At 34.9% G+C, this 14555-nt stretch overlaps 2 protein-coding genes and 1 long non-coding RNA gene across 13 annotated transcripts in view; 2 read left to right on the top strand and 1 right to left on the bottom strand.

Annotated features, from left to right (window-relative positions):
* LOC136822980 (AP-3 complex subunit delta-1-like) overlaps positions 1 to 4607 on the top strand; it is an 81984-nt gene extending 77377 nt beyond the window's left edge. For all 7 annotated transcript variants that reach the window (XM_067079290.1, XM_067079289.1, XM_067079288.1 and 4 more), the window contains 6 exons: positions 53 to 104; positions 1112 to 1200; positions 2442 to 2585; positions 2824 to 2893; positions 3003 to 3085; positions 3631 to 4607. In XM_067079290.1, the coding sequence (XP_066935391.1) occupies positions 53 to 104; positions 1112 to 1200; positions 2442 to 2585; positions 2824 to 2893; positions 3003 to 3085; positions 3631 to 3723 (531 nt within the window). In that variant the 3' untranslated portion in view covers positions 3724 to 4607. The remainder of the gene's footprint in view (positions 1 to 52; positions 105 to 1111; positions 1201 to 2441; positions 2586 to 2823; positions 2894 to 3002; positions 3086 to 3630) is intronic.
* Positions 4608 to 5468: 861 nt separating this feature from the next.
* Positions 5469 to 14555, top strand: part of LOC136822977 (uncharacterized) — a 29121-nt gene continuing 20034 nt past the window's right edge. The window contains exons 1-2 of the long non-coding RNA XR_010848975.1: positions 5469 to 5620; positions 6195 to 6247. This is a non-coding gene — a long non-coding RNA (uncharacterized lncRNA). The remainder of the gene's footprint in view (positions 5621 to 6194; positions 6248 to 14555) is intronic.
* LOC136822976 (cellular tumor antigen p53-like) overlaps positions 9668 to 14555 on the bottom strand; it is a 46345-nt gene continuing 41457 nt past the window's right edge. For 3 of the 5 annotated variants that reach the window (XM_067079278.1, XM_067079277.1, XM_067079275.1), the window contains exons 5-10: positions 14241 to 14403; positions 13227 to 13370; positions 12582 to 12795; positions 11958 to 12156; positions 11278 to 11369; positions 9669 to 11031 (exon numbers count right to left, since the gene is read on the bottom strand). In XM_067079278.1, the coding sequence (XP_066935379.1) occupies positions 10944 to 11031; positions 11278 to 11369; positions 11958 to 12156; positions 12582 to 12795; positions 13227 to 13370; positions 14241 to 14403 (900 nt within the window). In that variant the 3' untranslated portion in view covers positions 9669 to 10943. Of the gene's footprint in view, positions 11032 to 11277; positions 11370 to 11957; positions 12157 to 12581; positions 12796 to 13226; positions 13371 to 14240; positions 14404 to 14555 lie in introns of all 5 variants that reach the window. The other 2 variants (XM_067079274.1, XM_067079276.1) reach the window with 2 other exon arrangements.

The following is a 14555-nucleotide window of genomic DNA, read 5'->3' as shown; positions in this document are numbered from 1 at the left end:
GGTTCTTTTCCATTGGTGATGTGATATTTAACTTTATATTCTTTATTTTTAGGCTGGTGCATCTGCGCATTATCCTGTATTAGTACCGTTCATACTTCTACCTGGTAAGCGATCAGGGTGTACTTTAAGGACAGAAAGTTTCGTGGGCAGAAAGTTTCGCGAAGTTAAAAAGTCGCGAAATTTAGCGAGTTTAAGTTTCGTGAATTATGGTTTTAGCCGAAATTTCACAGATTGAACTTTCGCGAATTCATATAAAGATTACCTTTTTTGGTAACAAAAACTCATAAAACACGCAAAAATTAGCAAACAGTGCAAAACTGAGTAGAAAACTTTATTTCTCGCGAAAAAATGTTTTGCGAAAAAATGTTTTGCGAAAAAGGATCAAAATCGCGAAAAACGCGAAAGTTTCTGCCCGCAAAAGTAGTAATCACAGATTTATAAAGGGCTAGATGTCGTGCTTTAAGACGACAAAAAAATTGAATATCGGAAAAAATGTTGTTGTTATTGTTTTCGAAAATCCGCGAAGCTTCTGATTGGTCAAGTGCTGAAATTATATTGTAATATCACGTGACCTAGGTAGGATTTCCTACCTAACCACGGCACACTTTTCAGCAAAGCACGACATCTAGCCCTTCGGGCTTTATAAATCTATTAGTAGTAATTGGGTTCAAAGCCGAAGGCTAGATGCGAGTCTTTAGTATTTCTTAATGGCTACATACGCTACAAAAGTGTATAGTCGAGCAATATATTGTTTGGATATTGTTCGAATATATTGAAAGCAAGTGTAAATAAACACTCTCACGATTAATTGTGAACATATTCTTTTACGAAATTTATATTTTTATTAAAATCGACAAAATATGACATAATCAATCTTCACAATATATTGTGTAGTGTATGTAGCACTTAAGGCAGGCAAAATTTTGGATTTATCTTTTCCTTTTAGCATTTTTTGCACTTTTCGTGGGGAAATACCTTATCGGCCAAAACTTAGCCGGCCTTAATTTTAGTCGGCCTTAATTATTAGTACCCTAATTTTAGTCTAAATTTTGACCGATTAGGTGGACTTGATGATTTTTACATGTGACTTTTTTCAACTTGTTCGCCATAGAAATGACAAATGAAGGGCAATTCGCGTTTAACATCGACAGCTGTGTCATGGCACAACATTTACGTGGTACTCTCACCTATATCCTAAAGGTAAAATAATAAGTTTCATTTTTTTTGTAAATAGTATGGTCTAGTATTTATATGCATCACTGCAATGTCTTCGACCACTCGCAACCAATCAGCTATTGTGTCCCGGATGTAATGTTAGAAGACATTGCAGTGTTGCATATCATGAATAGTGGGGTCTCCCTAAAACCACTATAAATAAATTGAATTTCCCCTTAACTAGAACATGTCTTCTGATCCCTTTCAGTTAACAACGCCTTATAAACCCTACTCAATAACTCGTAAAAATTTATATTGCCCGTCCGTGTCCGAGTTATGGATATAGTGGATAGACCTTTTCATGAATTACGTCACAAACATCACTTGCCTCGTATTCAATTTCCATAGTGATTATGTCCCTTGAGACATTAAATGATTTTTTAATGAATAGAAAGTAGTTTTAATAAAATCCACTGGGAGTTAATCACCAGGGCAATAATTTCAAAACGAGGCAAGTGATGTTCATGACGTAATTTATGGAAAGGTCTATCCACTCTATAGAATAAAAATTTTGCACATCACAGAAACATGAGACTTTGCACAGTAGTAGTTTAGAGGTCAAAATTAAATTCGAATTTCAGACTCAAAGAAATTGGTACATGTATGTATATTGCTTCAAGGCTAAGATAAAACTCTTGAAACAAGGAGCATATTTTGTAAATAAGACGACTTTGTTCGCAGATAACAGTTTCGCTCCGAAAGGAAATGAAGCCATTCTATCGGTTAGAAGTGACGTAAAAATTGAATTAAACAATAGAATAGCTTCAGAAACGGAGCTGTAGCTTTTGAAAGTTGTGTAGTTCCGAACATCGGCTTGAGGTTTGAATGAGAACGTTCTAGGTGGTGATGGTCCAAGAATTAATTGGTTGAATGGGTGCTTTTTTAGGCTCGTTCCGCAATTCATGATATGCACCACTGCAAAGACTTCACGAAATTATGCAACTTTTCTGTTTTTATTCCACCCAATACGTCACTTTTTCTATTGTTTAAGTGACGTATTGGGTGGAAATTTTTAAAAGTTCTCAGAAGACTCTCCAGTGGTGCATATCATGAATATTACTAATTTTTTAACATGCAATGTCGGGAGAATGGGGAACAGTTTTTATATAACGTAAAATCTTTAAATCTAATTGGAGTAAGAAAGTAGTGTGGGATTTCTTTGTTTCATCAATAGATATTCGATATCCAAGGTTAAATGAACATTTTTAATTTTTTTTTATTTCCAGCAATCGGACAGCAGTACAAGCGAGAAAGTGGACTTTAAAATCCAATTCCCCGTCGGTGTTTATATATTATCTAACCCCATTTCAAACAATGAGTTCACCTCACTTCTCGCCAGTGGTGACCTTAAAGAGAAACAAGCTCTGAAGGTAGGTAGATTTTTCTTTACTGTCTTATGCAAGCTAGAAGGATGCGAGTTATGATATTGCCGCTAATTTAACTATGACCTAGTTTCACATAGTGTTCACATTTAATCTTGGTTTTTAACGAGTTGATATGACCATGAGATTTTCATCTAAATCTGTTAAAGAAAACTACCAACTTTAAACGGTCTTAATCACATTCGTGAAAGTAGATTAACCATAATAACGATACTTTCTCTTTTAGGCAACCCTATCCGATGGGCGTTCTTTAGAAGATGTTTTACGAGAAGTTTGTAACCGGTTGCGCGTCATTGGTACGTAACTTTATTCCCATGCTATTCATAACGGAGAGGCCTTCTCGGAGTAAAATCTTCTGCTGTTGAAAGATTTCAGAATGAAACATTTTTCCTTTTTTTCATTTAGTAATCGAACATATCAATCAGGGTGCATCAATGTATGGTACCACTATCCAGGATCATCCAATCTGTTTGCTCGTCAAAAAAGTGGTAAGAAAAGAAAATGAATTTCCCTGCTCATGGAAATTTTGATTCATAGTTCATATTTTGACACCTTCCGAAAAACTGAAGAAGGCTAGGGTCAGTAATCAGGTCCCCCTGATTGGAATTGACTTTTCAATAATGTACACCCGCAGATTTATAAAGCTCGAAGGGCTTTGAGCAATCGCAGGCAAGAAAAACTAAATATCGGAAAAAATATTGCTGCTATCTATTGTTTTCGAAAATCCGCGAAGCTTCTGATCGGTCAAGCGCTGAAATTCAATTGTAATGTCACATGACCTAAGTAGGATTTCCTACCTACCCACGGCACACTTTTCAGCTGAAGCACGACATCTAGCCCTTCGGACTTTAAAAATCTATGTGTATACCTTGTTCAAAAATATTGTTATACCTATCCTCTTTCCTTTAGTTTTTCTTCCTTTATAAAAATGTAATCCTAAATATTTTCTCCTAGCTTTGTTACCTTTGTTGCTGCTGAAGCGGTGAAAATGTGATTCTAATTCTAGTTGTATTATCTTTCTATTCCTCATTAGAACGATACTACAGTGACGGTTGACGGAAAATCGACCGACTTCCAACTGCTGGGTGCTGTGCTCAAAGAAATAAAGGATTTGATTGAAAAATAATGACATCTTTGATCTCTATGCAACAGATATCTTATTCAAAACACTAGATGGAGCTTCTTTTTCTTTCCTAAGCTACGTGAAGTGAGGCCAAATAAAGCAGCATGTTTACGAAAAGTGGACCAAAATTCAGCGCCTACGATTTAATCACTCGAAACTCGAAAGTAGCATGGCGTGAAGCGAGAAGGTCATAGAATATTCTTGATTGATCGAATTGCTTACAAACCGAACTTGTCAAAGATGGCGCGTTATTTTGCTTCAGTCAAAGCCGGAGTAGCTGTATCTAGTATTTTAGAAAATGATATCTGTGCACCATACAATACAGAAGTAGCACATGAATATTTTTTAAGCAATTATAACCTTACTTGAATTTAATTTGTATTATTTTTCTTTGGAATTTTAATTTATTTCTTTTTTTCTCTTTTGATGGGGCCTGGTTTATTTTTATTTCTAAAATTAAGGTATTATTAGAAGACATCCAGTCTGGAAACCAGAGATCTCGTCAAAGTCTGGGGAAGGGAAGGTCTCTGTCGATAAAAACATCTCAAGGATGCAGATTGAATCCAGAATATTGTTTTCAAACAATTATTTTGGGAATTTTATTATTCTATAAGAACACGAGGCTTGACTTAGGCCAAAGTAAGAGATCGAACTCTCCAATTCCAGAAATTACCCCATAAAATTTTCATTAAGAATACTCGAAGAATAGGTTAGTTTCCAAGTTTACGACTGGAGAAAGGGTTACATCTTTTTACTTCTAGTGTTATGAAATATTATACCCCTACCTTTCTATTTTACAAATAAATTTTTTTGGTCATAACTTTTAGGCTTTTTTCATAAGAATTCATTAAATTCATAATAAATTGGTTAGTAGAACTACCTCATTATTCTTCAAGAATTCCAATCGTTTTTCGGAGAAGTCTGTCGGAGAATTAGCCAAAATGCTAAAAAAGAAAGAAACTATTTGTTACGACATTACGAACATCACTTGCCTCGTTTCGAAATACACCTTTTCGACCGTAGTCGTCGTTGTCCGCTTTATCCCACTAAAACCGTCCCAGTCTTTTTTTCGCACCTATAGACAATAGAAAAATGCGTCAAAAAAGGATTGGGACGGTTTTAGTGGGAAAAAGTGAACAAAAAAATGCCCACGCGACTACGGTCGAAAAGTTGTATTACTGCCATGGTGATTAACTCTCAGCGGATTTTATTAAAACTACTTTCTATTCATAAAAAATCATTTAATGTCTCGAGGGACATAATCGCCTTGGTAGTTGTTTGAATACGAGGCAAGTGATGTTCGTGACGTAATTTATGAAAAGGTCTATTAACCTGATAACAGCGTTTCATAATTTTCTTACGCGCACGGTAAACCTCTGAAGCGCTTGAAAATCAACCATCTGAGGAAAATTCTACAACAAGAATCTTGTTGTGCACCGGAAAGTCAAAAACTAAATTTTCCTGATATGGCATCCTATTTTCAAACACAATCACGCAACTTTGTTGTCATTCCCAGTCCTTTTAGACGAGCACGGCCCTTACGATTTTGAGATAGCATATTCGTCAGATTGTTATATTTTCACCCATCCCTTTAGAGCTTCAGCGTGAAAGATAGATCGCAAAACGATCACAATCTGATCTCAGGTTACTGACAATCAAATATGTTATGCCAAATGCATATCCGAAAAAATAATACAATAAGTTATTAATTGAATCGCCATAACTCTATTTTTTACCATTTTAGATACTCTAACAAAAAAACTAATAAATAGAAAATATTGAACTATCAGAAAGACAGAAAAACCTCACGTCATATCTATATCAAGTTGTCAAGCAACCTGTGTAAACGCACCCCACGTAAAGAATGTTGGTAATAATTTGACATACAATGTTCAATCGGGTGCGAATCTTTTGTTAATTTATATATTTTGATTAACCCCTTCAAACCCGAGTGACGTATACACGTTCTAAATTTGCCAATAGTGAGGTTAAGTATACGGGATAATCACGACGACGAACGAGAAATGTAATAGGCTAGTGGAAATACGAAATTTGATTGGTTGAAACTCACTAGCCTGTTAAATTTTCGTTCGTCGTCGTGATTATACCGATTTACTTAACCTCACCAATATATAACGACTCCCAGACTTATGGCTATAATTTAGAAATCTAATATATTCTCTGGTGAGGAGGGCTCGTGTGTTTTACATCAGCACTATATACAATATCTGGAAAAATTTCTTCACAATTCTATTCGTTCTTCTGTATATGCGTATATGTGTATATGCAAACGGGGTTTTTATTTTCCCAGGTCTCTTTAAGGATCTCTTAAAGTCAAAAAAGTCCGCAAAATCTTTATCTCTCTAAAGGTCGTTTTTTGGTTTCCTACCCTACCTTATCTAACCCTAGTATATCCCACTGGAGAATTCTATGACGAATATTTCATTTTTAAAATTTTGAATATTTTTTTCTAGATCGCACTTTTCAGCACGATCAAGCAATCAATTCAAATGACATCACCTGACACGTAAGTTTAGTTTGATTTTATTCGTTCATAGTATGCAGGCAACTTGTATTTCCGATGTATTAAATGTATTGAGTGTTAGGTCAGAAGCCTGGGAGGTGAATCTTCGAACTTTTGAGACATTCGCCAATTTTGCCAAATTTTTCGCCTTTATTGTCGTAAGTTCGGAAAGTGGCAGATTAAAGGCCGGTGTTAACCTTGTGGCTGCCGTAAGAAGGAGCGGTAAGGGTTATTCTACCAGACTAACGTTTGTGTACAGGAAAAAGAAAATATCTGGGGCAGATAAATTTTACGAAATAAAACCTCCATAGCTCATTGATTCCGTGCTTTTGTACAATGAAGTTCAAAATATATTGATAATTTAGGGTATGTTAACCCTTTCAGAATTTTAAGTTCGGGTGGGAATGGCATTATCAGTACTTCCACTTTATTTCATTGGATGTTTTGAAGTGAGCCACCGAAACCGTTGGAAAACCAACGAATCCAGCGAGACTCGAACTCACAATCATGCCATTCGCGGGCATTTGCTCTACCATTGAGGTACGGGTCCATGTGGAACCCGAGGACTCAACTGCCACTGGGTAGAGCTGGAAGTGAATTCTTGTCTACTGACTGGACAGAGACGGTGAATTGGGAGAAATCCATCTCCACATTGCTAGTGTTTTGGAATCCACCAACTACTACACTAACGGAAGGTTTGGGCATGCGACAACAGATATCAATCATGAATATTGCCCATTTCGACTGACTTGTCTTGTTTCTGACTGGACAGAGACAGTGAATTGGGAGAAATCCATCTCCACATCCATTTCCATATTCCAACGGTTTCGGTGGCTGGTCAGAAGACAACATGAGAGCGATTGTATTCACTTCATTGTAATACATAAGGGCAAAATTCATGATTGGATATTTTGATTTTTGAAGGGATTCAGTTGCTTCTAGGCTATATTATGATCCTTATTAGAACGGCTCTTAACTTTTGAATCCTCAGAACCTAATGTAATCTAATCTAAACCTAATCTAATGTCTAAAATCTACATTCCAGAGGTAAATTAGAACACGTAAAAATTATTTTTGCTGTTGGGCTGTTCCATTAAAAAACCATACAAGGGGGTGGACGAACCAAAAAACAAAGTCAAAAAAATATCATTGAAAATGTGTGGAAACCCTCTAGAAAATGGCATAATTTGCAAAAATACCCTTGGAAAGATTCTTTTCAAACCTGAAAGTGAGGGTGACCGAAGTAAATTTTAGAATAACTTTTTACCCCGTGGAAAAATGACAAAATAACCCCCCCTGGAAATTTTTCTCGGATTACCCTCTGGAAATGTTTCCCCACCCTTGTATGGATATAACTTGTTACAGGGAATTCCCATTTTTATCAAATAATATTGTGAACTGTAAAATATGAAAATAATAAAATTTGGATTGGACCAGATAAGAATTGAGAAATTATTTTTCATTGGAATCAGAACTTTTTTTACACACAGATATTTCAAAAATTTGATAAAATTTTTCCTCCTTAAAATACCTGTACAACACATAACACATATTATTTTACTACTTAACATAAACATAAACAAACAAAATAAAATTTTCGTTTTTTCCACAAAAAGTTACAAAACCTTTTTAGTATAATTTCTTCAAAACTTTTCGATATTGAACCGAGTTAATGTCTCTTCAAATTCTTAACTGATTTAATTCCAAGTTGCTTCGAGTTGATGACGCGACTCTTGACTTATCAATACGTGCATATATTTGACCTTTTTACAAATTATTTCATTAGTAACGATTATCTCGTTTCCAAAATATTGCCTAGGTAATTGAGTCTCAGAAGACTTAATAAGAAGAACACTTTAAGATTCAAGAGATTTAATCACCTAGATAATGGTTTCAAAACGAGGCAGTCGTTGCACTCAAAATAATTTATGGAAAGACCGATGTAAGGCAAAGGTCTCGAGCGAAATTAAAATTAACTTTTCGTTAATTATAAAGACCTTTAAAACAGGTCATGAAAAAAGATATCAATAAAATAGCAAGCCTCGGGTATAAAATATAAATTCTATGCAAGTTACAATGCTAAGTTTATTTTCACAAAGAAACTAAATTGAATTTCTAAAATACAGTATGTCCAGAAAAAAAAACAATTGTAGAATTTTCTAGACAAGAAATCTAATAACTCGTGTAATTTCTCGATTACTCTATTGCAAATTATTTCTCGCTCGAGTGATAAGTTTGATTATTTCAGATTCATGATATTCATGACACTCATGACATAATGTTTTCTACGGGAATACCCCGGTTTTAGCCAGTATTTGCAAATTTAAACTAGACAAAAGTTGTATAAAATTTGCCACTACTGGCAAAAACCTGGGTCTTTCCATAGAAAACATTACGTCATGAATAGCAGGAAAATCAGGTTTTCTTTACACTAATTTCGCTTTGTTTATTTCTGGACACACTGTATTTAAACTTTGCCCCGCAAAGTAAATCTCGTTTAACCCAGATATATGCTAAATAACTGTAGGGTAAAATCTTTCAATTTTATCCCTCATAATTAGTCACCATTATTGATTAGTAAAGTTAAATCCATTCATTTTGTTAATTCATTCATTCCACAACCCAACTACAATTATATACATAAACAAAAACAACTTTAACAACAAATTCTCTTAAATACAAGTTAGACATAATAATAAATTTTGGAGATTAACAAAAATGCTACTCAATGAAATCTAGAAATTCTATCTATATAATTTTCATATGATTTTGATATGATCTTAAGCAGAAATTCTAGACTTTTAATTTTAAATTGAGCAGCAATGTTTTTTGCAAGAATGTTTTTGTTTAGCAGACTTCCATCAGATTTTAATTGCACATGTTTAAAGGGATAATCAGATGGTTTGAGATGTTTGCCTGTAGAAACCCTCTGTGGCCCCCTGAGTCAAAACCTCCGAGTATTTTTGTCAATATATTTTCTAAATTGGAGATATCGCAGCTTGAAAATGGGCTCTTACACCGTTTTTACGTTGAAATTTTATCTTTTTCTTACTAAAAGACAAAAACCTGTAACTTGTACATCTCAACTTTGGAAAACAGTAAGGCAAAAACATTCTGAGCTTTTACTCAGGACAATACAAGAATACAAGAAACTCAAACCATCTGATCACCCCTTTAAGCCGTGAAAAAAAATCAAGGCAATAAAAATATACAGATAGATTTATACAAAAGATACTAAACAACAACAAAAATCATCTTTCAAAAGAATATACAAAAAAAAATAGTATTCCAGCAAACCATAATATTACCAAAATACACGAAGAGAAACTGAACTATTTTTATTTAAACTATAATTTATGATAATTTTTATCAAAATTTTTCATCAAACATTATAAATTTTGAATATTGTATTAAATTTTTAAAGCATAAAACGCTTAAAATTTCACCCAAAAAGAAAAACATTTTGAATGAAATTGCAAAAAAAATCCAAAGGTTTTTCTGATATAAAATCAGAAAAATAAAAACCTTTGAAAAATTGTGTGTTTTTAAGTCTCTAAAAAATCGAGACCCAAAAAGCACTAGCAAAGTATTATCTCTCATGTTAAGAGATTCACTTTTCATAGATTGAATATAATAATTTTCAGAATAATGTAAAATTCAAAAAAACGTAATATCTAAAAATCACATATAATATGTATAATATGATAATAATTTGATATTAATACAATAATGACCGGTTAGTGAGGGCTGTACTGAGAAATATTGCCCGAGGTCAAGTAACGACCGAGCTTGCGAGGTTGTTACGTTGACCGAGGGCAATATTCTCAGTACAGCCCGAAAAAAACCGGTCATTATTGTATTTGTTAACCGTTTCCTTCAACTTTGATTGATTTTTAGCGCTTTATCCAGGAAAAATAGCGAAATAAAGCAGAAAAAACAAGCGAAAAGAGATAAAAATTGCTATAATTTCTGACGTCAGAAATAAAAAATGAGAGAAATGATGTCAACGCATTGTTCATTTTCCTTTGAAAAAGTGACGTCACAATGAATTTTCCTAACGACGGGCAACTCTGGACAATGTAGGCCCGTCGTCATGCGAAAAGAACCAATTGCATTGCGCAAAAAAGTCATGTAGCCCGCTTCGAAAAAGTAACCGGTTAACAATATTGTATAATGAATCATAATAATGATAAAGAATAATTTTGGTCACATTCCTGTAAGATCGCGAACAATTCATACTAGATTTGATCAAATTTAAATCCTAATTAAAATGAATTCAGATCCCTAACTATAAAAAATATGAGAATATTAATCCCTATAGTATTTCCTTCCGTTATTTTTACCCCACACTGGATGAAAAATCCTACCGGGTCTGTGAGAAGGGGTGTTTTAACCGATGGTTCAGATTGGATCTAACTGACGCATTTTTGTGTCATATGTTATAGCCTTGCTGCAAAGTTCATCTAACGTTATATTATGGATTATAAAAAAATATAGTTTGTATTATCCGCAATCTTACGAAACTTATTAAGTAATAAACTTTTTATAATAATAATAAAATTCTTAAAAAAATCTTTAATATTGAAAATTTTTTAGACCTTTGTAAAATAAAGGTGTATGGTAGGTAATATATAAAAAAAACAGAAAATAACTTAAATGCGATGTATAGCGACCTTCTTAGGATAGACTAGATACCTAGCTATGAATTATCTTCATCTGTGCTGTCATGATGAATACCAACCATTGGATGAAAAACATTGCCTGGACTCGAAGCTATCGATGTTGGTCTGTAATATATAAAGTGAAAGGAATTGAAGGTATCTCGTCTTTTAACATGACACACGTGATGGTTTTTTATCATTCAGTTCTCTATAATTCGAATTGATGTTTTGGTAAAACTAATACTTTGGTGATGCAGGTTTTAAATCTAAGACGGCTTAAAACTAAAAAAATTAAGAACATCCGAAGGCTTTAACAATTTTGGATGTTCTTATAAAAAAACGTGTACAACACTTTGAAGTGATTTGACTTACGATTGTGTATTTCTTTGCATGAAAGCCATTTGATTGTTTTCCAAAACTTCTTGTATCTGTGTTAAGATTTGATAATGGATTGGATTGTTGGTCTAGATGAAGAGAAAAACAAGAAGATATACAATCCTTTGCATAACTATTCGTCTTTTTGTCTCTCCCCCCCCATCTTCAGTACTGATTTTATGTATTTGTGTTTTTCTGTGACGGAGACAGTAAGGTTCTAATTTGACTAGATCATGACCAGCTGAGGACGACGGTAAATCAGCACTTTTACCGTCCTCGATTTTGCGGGTTAGAAGTGCGGGTTATTCCAAATCGCTTCAGTCACTCTACCGTCCTCAAAAGTACAAATACATAAACTCGCTAGTGTTGATGTGGAGTCAGTAAAGTTGCAAGATAACATTCTAAGTGGAGAAATGGGGGAGTCAGCAGTGAGAAATCGGTTATCGCACAGCAAGTTCTGTTCACGGTTGTATCATTCTTTGTTGTCATCAATCAATTTATTGAACTACCGAGCTCCTACTTCAAGTTAAAATTCCTTCGGCGATGATTCCGGATTTTCGTTAAATAACCTCTTACTTACAACTTATAGCCTGTTCAAAAGATTATTTGATCACTGGTTAACTTGTTGCTTCTATCACTCTTTTCATCCACTCATTCGTTCGTCCACTCCTTCTTACCTTTATACACATCTCCTCATCCCCATTAATGCTGCTCAACTTTCTTCGTTTTCCACCGCGAGCACACGCTACGGATGAACCTCTTCGTCCAGCTTTTGTTCCCATGCCACGTGGTGTTGTTTGTTCCTCGTTGTTTCGATCACGTCCTGGGCATGCGCAAACACGAACTTCGATGACTTGGCGAGCCAATACTTGCCCGCTATAAAGAATAAGAAGTAAGTTTAGAGATATGCTTTCGACTCAAATTCAGTCAGGGAATTCTCTCTCATTATATTATCCAACTATCTTCTTTCAGGAGATTGGATGGCAGAGCAGGTTTATGCATTTCGTATTTACTGGGAATAATCAGCACTGCGCACTGCACCCTGGCTAGGCAGATCGAATTGCCTAGCATCTCACGCTGTACAAATACCTGCTCCCGAATATCTTTTGGCGAGAAATCAAGCGGATTAGAATCGATTCTTAGATAATGTACTACCATACAAAGTGGTTTTCGTAATTTGAGTCAAGCAAGAAAAAATATGAATTTAAAGAAGTTTCTTATAATTTTATATAGCCTTACGAGGAGAAGATAAAAACCTTCCAGGTGAATTGTTTTGAATTTAATATATATGGAGTACTTACTTATTTTCGAGCATGAAGATAACATCGATTCTTCTTTTGGAGTGACTGCTATGTCCACAGCTGTTGAAACACATGAAGGATAAAAGTTCCGTTTGATACTCGGCACCTACTTGTGGGCCAGTGTATGGTATGGTAAGATACAATCGGCCCGAATCGGAAGTTTCATAATGGGCTTGTCTGTTATTGGCGCGGATGAAGTGGTACCTTGGGTTTCCTAGAAAAAAGCCAAGATAATTGTGTCGTATATCTCGGACGGTTAGTTAATTTCAGTTTAGTTGTAAAAAAAGTAGAAAAATCCAGGCTAAAATCGAAATGAATATAGTTAATAGCTAAGATTGATTGAAGATCATCGAAAAGTTGAATAAATTGGATTTGAAAAAAATCTCTATATTAGACCCGCCTCCATCGAAAATCGGATGAAGAATCGGGGAAATCTACCTTCATCGTCACCTTCAACATGTTTGAAAAAACTTCGGACGGGTTCAAAAATCCAAGAAAATCGGGGAAATAAGCTTTAAAAATCGGATGAAAAAAATCGGGGAAACTTACCTTTATCGTCACGTTCAACATGGTTGGAACAACGTTGGTCGGGTTCAAAAATCCGAGAAAATCGGGAAATAATATTTGAAAATCGGGGAATCTTACCTTCATCGTCACCTTCTGCGTGGTTGGAACAACGTCTGACGGGTTCAGAAAGAACATGTGAGCCTTTGTATACGGGGAGAATTTTGATGTAAGTGTTTGGTGGTGGTTGGTGAGATGTCTTTAGTTTGAATGGACAATGTGCTCCTATGATGTAGATAAGGAAAGATAAGTGTTGACAGTTAGCCAAATAATAGTACAGTTGTTTCTCTCTTATTCGATCTTCTGGGAACTAAAATTCTAATTCGAATTATAGGGACCATTTTACAGTGTACAAGAAAAAACAATATTTGAATTATAGTACTTCAAGTTTCATCTTTTTCGAATCGTCAGCTATCAAAAGGGAGCATTTTACAGTATTTTCCTGCTGCTGCAAAGCGATCGTTACCTTCGGGTAGACAGCTATACGTAAAGGGAGCCTTTGGGTCGCCCTCGACTGCGGTTACAAACTTACTTACTATTTGCCTGCTTAAGCAGCCCGAAGTAGGGGACCAATGTTTTAGTTCGAGTTATAGAAAAATTCGAATTGTAGAGGTTTGAATAAGAGACAGTTTATATATTTCGTACTTTTTGGCCTCCTTGCCAAAAAGAAAATTTGATATCAAGACCATACGTATTTAAGACATTTTTAGCTTATGTTTCTGCTAATTCCATCTATAGATTTATAAAGCCCGAAGGGCTAGATGTCGTGCTTTAAGCTCTTCCAAACAAAGAAAAGTGAATATCGCTAAAAATATTGCTGCTATTGTTTTCGAAAACCTGGGAAGCTTCTTATTGGTCAAGCGCTGAAATTCTATTGTAATGTCACGTGACGTAGCCCTTCGGACTTAATAAATCTATATCCATCTTACATGTTTTCCATCTCCCACCTTTTTAAAAGACATTTAAATTCTTCCATCATACCCAGCTGGCACACAACGTTGTTTCAACGTTCATCTAACATTAAATGGACGTTGTGAACGTTAGATAAACGTTGAAACAACGTTGTGTGCCAGCTGGGTATTTAATTCAGCTTACCTTTTTGAACGTATAATTTCTTGAGGGATGGCGAGAACGTGTAATCTGCAGACTTGGTTGCACTTTCGGTGTGTGGACCCAGGGAAAGTTCGAAACTGAAGTTACCAGGAAAGATTGTGGTATCTGGCAATTGTTCAATATGACTCGGCATTAATCCTGGGACCTGAACAAACGAAAAAAGTTATGGTTTTGTTAAAAATGATAAGATTTTAGGTCATTCCTTTTGAAACACTTTGTGATTATTGTTAGTCTATAAAATCTGGCAGTTCATTTTGCTGAAAGGACTAAAATTGTCCATCTAAATAACGATGAGTT

This window comes from Clytia hemisphaerica, unplaced genomic scaffold, assembly GCF_902728285.1.
Source record: "Clytia hemisphaerica strain Z4C2 unplaced genomic scaffold, Clytia hemisphaerica genome assembly, whole genome shotgun sequence".
Taxonomy (NCBI): Eukaryota; Metazoa; Cnidaria; class Hydrozoa; order Leptothecata; family Clytiidae; genus Clytia; species Clytia hemisphaerica.
Note: the sequence above shows the minus strand (reverse complement) of the source record. Positions and strands in the feature narration are given on the sequence as shown.